Raw genomic sequence first — 9,784 nt, 5'->3', positions numbered from 1 at the left:
TCATGCTCAACCTCCTTAGTGATCAGGGAAATGCAAATCAAAACAACTTTGAGATATCATCTTACACCTGTCAGAATGGCTAAAATCAAAAACACCAATGATAGCCTTTGCTGGAGAGGCTGTGGAGGAAGGGGTACCCTCATCCATTGCTGGTGGGAATGCAATCTTGTGCAACCACTTTGGAAATCAGTGTTGCAGTTTCTCAGGAAATTCGGGATCAACCTACCCCTGGACCCAGCAATACCACTCCTGGGAATATACCCAAGAGATGCCCTATCATATGACAAGAGCATTTGTTCAACTATGTTCATAGCAGTATTATTTGTAATAGCCAGAACCTGGAAACAACCTAGATACCCCTCAATGGAAGAATGGATGAAGAAAGTGTGGAATATCTACACATTAGAGTACTATGCTGCGGTAAAAAACAATGACTTCTCGAATTTTGCATGCAAATGGATGGAAATAGAAAACACTATTCTGAGTGAGGTAACCCAGACCCAAAAAGATGAATATGGGATATACTCACACATAATTGGTTTCTAGCCATAAATAAGGGACACGGAGCCTACAATTGGTGATCCTAAAGAAGCTAATTAAGAAGTTGAACCAAAGGAAAAACATATAGTTATCCTCTTGGCTATGGGAAGTAGACAAAGTTGCCGGGGAAAAAAATTGAGATCTTGGGGGTGGGGTGGGATGGGGATAAGGGGAGATGGGGAGAGAAATGGGAGAAGGGGAGGAAGGGGGGAACTTGGGGAAAAAGGAGGATTGGGATAAAGGAAGGTTAGATAGGGGAGCACGGAAGCACAATTCTTAGTTAAGGGAGCCACCTTAGGGTTGGCAAGAGACTTGAACCTAGAGTGGCTCCCAGGAGCCCAAGCCGAGGTCCCCAGTTAATTCCTTGAGCAGCTGAGGATAGGGAACCTGAAATGACTCTATCCTATAGCAATACTGACGAATATCTTGCATATCATCATAGAACCTTCATCTGGTGATGGATGGAGATAGAGACAGAGACCCACACTGGAGCACTGGAATGAGCTCCCAACGTCCCAATGAGGAGCAAAAGGAGGGCGAACATGAGCAAAGAAGTCGGGACCACGAGGGGTGCACCCACCCACTGAGACAGTGGAGCTGATCTACTGGGAGCTCACCAAGGCCAGCTGGACTGTGACTAAAAAAGCATGAGTTGAAACTGGACTCTCTGAACATGGCGAACAATGAGGGCTGATGAGAAGCCAAGGACAATGGCACGGGGTTTTGATCCTATGCAATGTGCTGGCTTTGTGGGAGCCTAGCCAGTTTGGATGTTCACCTTCCTAGATATGGACTGAGTGGGGAGGACCTAGGACTTACCACAGGGCAGGGAACCCTGACTGCTCTTTGGACTGGAGAGGGAGGGTGAGAGGAGTGGGAGGAGAGGGAGAAGGGTGGAGGAGGGGGAGGGAAATGGGAGGCTGGGAGGAGGTGGAAACTTGTTTTTTTTTTCTTTCTTTTCTCAATAATAAAAAAGAAGAATTAAAAACAATTGTGATCATGTGGAGGAGTAAATAGAAATTAAAAAAAATAACTTTTAGAGTGTTAGTAAATCAATTAATGACAGTAACTACTTAAAACATCTGATGGAATATACACCTTTCAAAATATCAATATTACAAATATACAAAAGATAAAACTAAATATAAATGTAAAATTTCTTATTGAAGCAGATATAAAACCACACTGATATAACAGGAGAGAAATACAGCTACCTTAGACATGTATATTTCTCATTTGCTATATTTGAGAATATTTTAAAGATGTCAACAAATCTTAATTTTTCACATATTCACTGTTTCACATTATTGACTATAATGATGACATGCTCCCTTATGAGGATACTTCCATGACTGAAATCAACCGTGAAAATATTGTGGAGTAAATAAAAGAAATATTAACAACTAAGAGCAGTGCCATTAGATCTATATAGAACTAGATCCTGAGTATGGATGGCCCTGTAGCCGAAGCAGGTCTGAAGCCTACAGAAGCAAATGACAGAACTGACAACAAGAAAACTTTTCATGCCTTGAGAGTTGAGAGATTATGCTACCAAACACATAAAGGGTGTTTAAAGGATGTTTACTCATTGTTAATTTATTCTCATTTTAATAAAATATACCGACAAGTATGAATTGAGAATACCAAGTATTCTAACTACACCTGATATGAGTGGAAACTCATGACTCAAATTTTGAACATACCTTAATGCCAAATAACATAAGACCCAATCATGGATGCCAGGTCTAGAAGAACCTTCACCTTTCCATTTGGTAGTATTGCTGAACACCATGTTTGGTTGGAGGATAGAAATGATTTCATATCAGAAAAGATTATACTTCCAGGCCCTGCCAGCAGTCATTACAGAGATGCCACATAAGGACAGAGCGACACCACAGCTCAAATAACAAAGGACTCAACTTCTTCTCATGTTGACTTACCTACAACAATCATTTGAGGCAGAAGTGGTCAAATTAAGCATACAGTACTTCATATCAGCACTCTTAAGGATTAGACCTTTAGTCTGGGTGGTTGGCTTTAAATCCTTAGGGATTTCAGTAGGGAAGCAGTTGAATACCTAGATGTACAGGCCTGCAGTTCCAGCACTCAAGAAGCAGAGGGAGGTTGTCAGTTTGAGGTTACTCTGAGTTATATGAGTTATACAGCAAGTCTGAGGCTATATTGGGCTGCATAGCTGGAAGCTGCCTCAAAATTAAAATAAAAATACTATCTAATTATAAAATTTGTAACAAGCAAGCATTATGATGCATTAGTGTCAAATCTTGTTTCTAGAAGCTGAGGAATGATGATCAGGAGTTCCAGGCCAGCCTGAGCTATGAAGCCATTCCTTAAAGGAATGGAAAGAAAAATTTTCAATGACTTGGGGGCTCTATCCCCAAAAGAAAATTGAACTCATAGAGCCCAATCCATAATTTTTTTTACTTCTTTGAAAATTTTATTTTTGTCTATTTTTAATTTTTTTTGCTTTATTTTTTAATTTTTTTCTTTTGTTGTTACTTTTCTTTATTACAAAGTCCACTCAGACTGCACTCCCTCCCTCTCTCCCAGAAGGGAGAGAAAAACGATCATCAATGGCAGGAGGCAGCTGCAGGAAAGCAGCACCTAGAGCCGAACCAATCCATAATTTATGGTAGATGGTAGGCATGAATCTTAGGCTCATAAATCTTTCATTTTCCTTCGGTATTCAGGACTCTGGTGGAAATGGGATCTTTAATTCCCCAATAGTCTCACTTAAGTGGTATCCTAGCCCCTTGAAAAATCACCAAGAAAAAAAAAATCATCATTCCCCAGGGAAATGTCCCCCACCCCTCCTTGGAACAATGGAACTGACCACTCTTGGGGCTCTATTCCAAGAACTAGAAAAGGTGGGGGGGCAACAGGAAGAAGATGACACCTGTTTCTCCAACCTGAAGAGGCAAGGCCCTCCTCTGAAAGGTAAGGTCTCTGATCAAGTAAGGGAGGTATCTAAGAGCTGTTGTATGTCTTTGGGGGATGATCTGAATTAAACCAGTGGCAATTCTTAACCATTGTTAATCCCCTTAAACTATCAGTCATCCTCCTAGAATGGAGATTACACAGGCCCCGCCCTTCATTTGTCTTCAGGGTTCTGGAACACTGAAGTGAGGACCCTAGGCCATTATCATTATGAACTGGTCTCTCAGCGAATGAACGTAGTGTGAACTTCAGAGTAACAGAAAGAAGTGGGTATTCAGACTTTACCAACTATGGACACATTTTGTATCCATGTAAATGGAATGTCAAGAATGAACATTTGATTCTTACTCATGGGGAACAGCCTTTTGTCTCACTCTAGGAATCCCTGAACTGGGCCTTCATAGAGCAGTCTAACAAATTCTAATTTCTTTTGCAGGGTTCTCTGGAAACAAGCTGACCAGGAAGACAGGAGACCTGACCAAGCTAACAAGAGAACAGGAACACAGTATGTTGCCCTCCAGGGAAGCAGTGAAGGAGGACGTCCTAAAAGTAAAAGTACACTTTGTGATGATATGATGCTCACCTCTTTTCTTTCTATTTCTACAGGTTCCTGCTTTAGCAGTTCTCTTGACTACAGTCCTGACTGTTGTCTTTGACTCCTGTTATCATGCCTAGGAGCAACAGGAGTAAAGGCCACTCTCATGGCAAAGGTCATCAAGCACATGGGGCTAGCCAACGTCCCAAGGGTGCTCAACCAACTGTAGTGAAAGAATCAGCATCTCCTCCTGTTGGCCAAGCTAATTCCCCAAGCTCTTCTAAGGCATGCACTTCTCAGGGAGTTGCGTTTCCTGCCTCTCCTGTGGCAGGTGTATCCTGCACAGGCTCTGATCTAGATAGTGGGGCTTCTGATGTCCGTGTTGTTGGGGGAAGTCCACATGCCTTCACTCAGCCGATATGCATAGATCCTCTTACCAAGAAGGTTAATATGTTGGTAGAGTTCCTGCTGGAGAAGTTTCAGAAGAGTGAGCAGTTTACAGAAGATGATATGCTGAAAGTGGTCAGCAAGAAATACAAAACGCAGTTTTCTGACATCCTCAGGAAATCTTCTTCTCGCATGGAAATGCTCTTTGCAATGCGATTGAAGAAAATCAATCCAGATAGTCAGTTCTATGCCATTGTCAGCAAGCTAGGTCTCTCCACTGCTGAAATTCTAAGTGGCCAGAGAGGGCTGCCAAAGATGGGTCTCCTGATGATCATCTTGGGACTGATATTCACAAAAGGCCATCGTGCCACCGAGGAAGAGGTCTGGCAATTCCTGAGTGTGTTAGGAGTATATGCAGAGAGGAAGCACTTGATCTTTGGGGAGCCCCGAAAACTCATCACCAAAGATCTGGTTGAGCAAAATTACCTTGAGATCCGTAAGGTGTCTGGGGGTAAATCCCCAAGATATGATTACCTCTGGGGTTCCCGGTCCCATGTAGAAACCAGCAAAATGAAAGTGCTAGAAGTTTGGGCTACCATCAATGACACTGTTCCTAGCTTCTTTCCTACTCCATATGAAGAAGCTCTTAAAGATCAAATGGAGCGAGAAGAGCAGACATCTCCAGCCTTGGACACGGCCAGCGATTATCCCAGGTGCATATGCTGCAGCTCCTCTCACACATAGCTGCAACCAAGGTTGAGCTTTCATTTCCTGTTTGAAAAAAATCAGCCTTCTATGTAGTAGAGGGTTTATGGGTCGCAGGAATAAAGCATATATTATCTTTTTTTTCCGTCATACAATGAGTAAATTATATGTATAATTGCTTTGGTGAATTGCAAATGTTCCATTAATGGAAAGTTGATTTGTTTCACAATCTTCGTTTCTTGATATTATGCTTGACACATTCATTGTTGCATTTCAATTTTACAACTAAAGAGTTCTGTAACTTTAAAAACCAATTGAAAATATTCCACAAATTTCTGTTTACTGTTGCATAAGGTAACATGAAATTGTAAAAGTGATTCTTAGGGAAATGTAATGTCACATTCTGGTGAAACAAACACAGTGATAACTTCCTAATTAAATGTATTGTTTTATTTGTTGTTTTAACATCAATTGACACAAACTTGATTACTCAATGTATGAATGAATAAATTATAAGAAACTTATTCACTCTCCCATTGTGTCATTATTTTCTCCAAAGCTGAGTTTAGAATCTGTTCTTTGGACCCCCCAAGCCCAATTCAATCAGCCCTCAAGAGAGCTTTAGAGCCTAGGAATGACTACAAATAAGAGGTTGAGAAATGACATGAAGACAAGTAAAAAAGTTAATATTAAGTACGAGAGATTTCAGACACAAGACAATTGTAAATTATTTGGTGAAGGTAGTTGGGAGCATTAGAAATTTCCATTTTCAGTGTACACAAGTTTCGGTGAAGTTGCACAGTAGACTAGGAGAAAATGTGGGGGTTGTGAACAAGGACCAAACCCTCTGGTAGCATATCTTCAAATAGAGAGGCTAACTCTGGAACAGAGAATACATATTAAACAATTATTTGGAACTTTAAAAGTACCAAAACTGAGTGATTACCTGCAGTATTTATGCAGACATGTCATTGCTGTCAGTCTCAGGGTTTGTAGCTGGGTGATATTGATGGTTGCCTTTCTCCTCTGGCAGCAGAGTCCCTTCCAGAACTATGCAAAGTAACTTCCAGTACCATGAGTGCAAATCAGTAGAGGTGACGCTTTTAATTAGGAATCAGCTCGCTTTCCCTGTGTTCCATGACATAAGTAAGTGTTGTCTTTAGTAGTAAGGCCTTACTATATATTGTGGAAAGTCACGTATTGTTGATAGTTGAGAGATTGGATGCTTAAAAAGAAATCCCATACTAGCTCAGAACTAAGAAATGGGCATTTATTAAAGGGTAAAACTTACAAATCAGGATTCTCTGTTGAACGATGAAGGAGGATGAGATCCAAAACATACCGAACAAGCAAAATGGGGCCCATGGTGGGGAGAAAAGGGGAGGAGGCACTTCTGCATCCGGGTAGTCTATGAGGTCACGCCCTGGTAGGCGAGTAGTTACTAGCTGTAAACCCTCCTGCAGCATATTGTCTTGTCAATAGCTTATGATGTTTGGTAGTTTACATAGAGACTCTTTGGTCAATGACTTAACAAGATTTTATCCATTCCTGGCACTAGATGCCTTACTTGCTGGCCTACGGTGTCTAATTGGAGGATTATTTCCTATTATTTGGTGACCCTATAATACTTACATATTATGGACATACTTTTAAAAACTTATAGAGAGATAAGTTGTCAAATATCCTTCAGTGCTAATTGTTCCTCCCCATACTCCTTATATTTTCTCCCCCAACTTCTCCCAATTTCATTTATATATTCTAATTCTTTTTTCTTTCCATAGTAATATATTCTATTTCCCCCTCCTTGCAAGATTCTGTCTTCCCTGTAGTCCCATACTAGGTACCTAACCTCTATGGTTATTCAGGTTACAGCACAAATGTTGAAAGCATAAAAGATAACATTCATACTTAGAAGAAAACATGCAGTATTTGTTTGGGGGAGTCTATATTGCCTCACTTATGTTGATTGTTTTTTGCATTATCTGTAGTAATAAGGGCGGCGGCGGGGCTGCCTCCCCAACACCCCAGCCGCCTGCCCGGCTAGCTTATGCCCCGAAATAATTACACGGACACTGTATTCTTTTAATCACTGCTTGGCCCTTAGCACTAGCCCTTACTGGCTAATTCTGATATCCCAATCAACCCATCTCTAATAATCTGTGAGCACCATTCTTACTGGGAAGATTCTAGGTCTGAGCTTCATCGCGTGTGTCTGCCCGGGATCGGGGCATGGCGTTTCTGCTGAGGCGTCTGCTCCCGAGAGGAGAGCTGTCGAGTCTGCCCTCACTTCCTCTTCCTTCCAGCGTTTTGTTCTGTTTACTCCTCCCACCTATCTCCTAACCAATGAGAGCCAAGCAGTTCCTTTTTATTTAACAAATGACCTTCCTCCATCAATTATCCATTTTTCTGTGAACTTAATAATTTCATTTTTCTTTACAGCTGAATAATATTCCATTCTGAAAATATAACACATTTTCATTATACATTAATCATTTAAGGGACATCTGCGATTTTTCAATATCTGAATATTATGAATATTGCATTAAGGATGATAGATAATCAAGTGTTTCTGTAGTAGAATGTAGTAGCCTTTGAGTATTATCCCAAGAGTGGTATAGATTAGTCTTATGGTAGATCTATTTTAGCTTGCTAAGGAATAAGCACAGTGATTTCTGAAGTGCCTGGACAAGTTTGTACTTCTACCAACAATGAATTACTCTTCCCCGTTCTCTGCATCATTGTTAGCATGTGCTACCATGACTTATTAATCGTGCTTACTCTGATCATGATAAGAAGAAATTTCAAAGTACTTTGATTTTCATTCACCTGATATTTAAGGATGTTGAACATTCAGTGTTTCTTAGTATATGTGTTTCATCATTCGAAAACTTTCTGCTTATTTCTGTATTCCATTTTAATAGTGTTTTTATTTCAGTTTTTAAAAACTACTTAATAAATTTTAGACACTAACACTCTGTGAATGTATTGGTGGTTGTATCCTTTGGGACTGGGCTCCACAACTCTGTATTTTAATTGGTGTTCGTTTTCTGTAATGATCTCTACCTGTTACAAAGAATAGTTAACTTAATGAGGGGCAAAGACTACACTTATATGTGAGTATACGGACAAATATTTATAGATTGTTGTTAGGAATTATGCTAGGTTAGAATAATAGTGGTTTTTACATTATCCTCCAGTTGTCATGACTTCATTAACACTGAGTAGTTAGCTAGGTTTTTAGTACCAGACATGGTCTCTCACTTAGAGAGCTATTAGTTACGGCCAAGGTACACATATCACTACTGCCTTCTTAAGGTTATTGTGCCATGGTGTTCACTGATAATGGTTCATAGGCATGATAGCTTGGTAGTACTACATGTTGTCTCCTTACTTTGGAAGCTTGCATGGCACCTTCTAGTACCACAAAAACTAATACTCAGGAAGGGGGCTTTCATATAAGTTCTGTGGGGGCGGCTCCAATGGGCTCTGTTTCTGAAATGCCTCGTGTCTTTCACAATAGGGTCTTACCTTCCAGCTCTGTGGTGTAACCAAGGGCAGCAGCAATAGGCTGTATGCTTTAAGAGTTTCTTGAACAGCCTTGGCCAACAACTCAAGGAGGGCTCCTCGTGTTTGATACTGGGGTTTTTGTTAGTATTTGAATCTTTGAGGCAGCACCATCAGCCCAGACAGAAAATATTCATTAAAATGATTCACATGGAATTACATCGTATTGCATTTTTCTGTAAATAGTTAATAGTATGATTCCTTATGGTGTTTTCAGACATCATTATCATTTTGAGGTATTTCCTACTCATTTTTCCTTCTGTTGAGAATCCTCTATTCAGATCCCAGGCTCATTTTTCAAATGGTTCATTTTTCAATTTTGACGGCTTTTTTTAGTTCTTTGAATATTCTGGATAAAAAGTCTCTGTCAGATGTATAATTATCAAGATTATATCCCTTTCTTTGGGCTTTCTTGTGACTCAATTGCTTGGTTTGTTTTTGTTGTTGTTGTTTTTCCTTTTTGTTTTTTTTTTTTTTGGCTCTGCAGTAGCTTCTAAGTTCATGAGGTCCCACCTGACAACAGTTAGCCTTAATGCTTGAGCAATTGGAATCCTAGCCAGGAATCTCTTTCCTATACCAATATCATATAGGGTAATGTCCATATGTACTTCTAGCCATTTCAGTGCTTGAGGTTTCAGATATAGGTCTTTAATTCATTTTTTGTTAATTTATTGATAGATATGGGCCTATTTTCATTCATCTGCATGTGGACGTCTAGTTTCCTTCAACAATTTGTTGAAGATGCTTTCTTTTCTTCACATTATGTTTCTGGTTTCTTTGGCAGATAGCAAGAAGCTGAAGCTACATTCATTCACATGTGAATCTTTGATTTTGGTCCATTTAACTCCATGTCTGTTGTTGCCAATACTATGATTTTTTGTTACTATAAATATGTAATATATCTTAAGAATTGTTTAGTGGTTTGCATATGAATTTTAAGTTTATTTTTCGATTTGCTCATTATGGAATGAGGATTTTTAGTGTGATTGTATTGAATTTGTAAATAGCTTTTGTTAAAAATGTCATTTTTACACTATCAATTCTACCAATCTGTAAGCATAGGATGTCTTTCCACTTACTAGTGCCTTTATTTGTTTA

General features: G+C 39.7%; 1 protein-coding gene and 1 pseudogene across 1 annotated transcript; one reads left to right on the top strand and one right to left on the bottom strand.

Annotated features, from left to right (window-relative positions):
* Nucleotides 1-3,074: 3,074 nt before the first annotated feature.
* LOC142841928 (small nucleolar RNA U3) lies at nt 3,075-3,265 on the bottom strand (annotated as a pseudogene).
* An 897-nt stretch (nt 3,266-4,162) lies between these two features.
* Nucleotides 4,163-5,161, top strand: LOC142840429 (melanoma-associated antigen B4-like). Its single transcript, XM_075956953.1, has one exon. The coding sequence runs from the start codon at nt 4,163-4,165 to the stop codon at nt 5,159-5,161; it is 999 nt and encodes a 332-aa protein (XP_075813068.1).
* The last annotated feature ends 4,623 nt before the right edge of the window (nt 5,162-9,784 follow it).

Source organism: Microtus pennsylvanicus, chromosome X (assembly GCF_037038515.1).
Source record: "Microtus pennsylvanicus isolate mMicPen1 chromosome X, mMicPen1.hap1, whole genome shotgun sequence".
Classification (NCBI taxonomy): Eukaryota; Metazoa; Chordata; class Mammalia; order Rodentia; family Cricetidae; genus Microtus; species Microtus pennsylvanicus.
Note: the sequence above shows the minus strand (reverse complement) of the source record. Positions and strands in the feature narration are given on the sequence as shown.

Coding starts and splice junctions, on each gene's coding strand:
- LOC142840429 (XM_075956953.1), top strand. CDS start 4,163: ATGCCTAGGAGCAACAGGAGTAAAGGCCACTCTCATGGCAAAGGTCAT.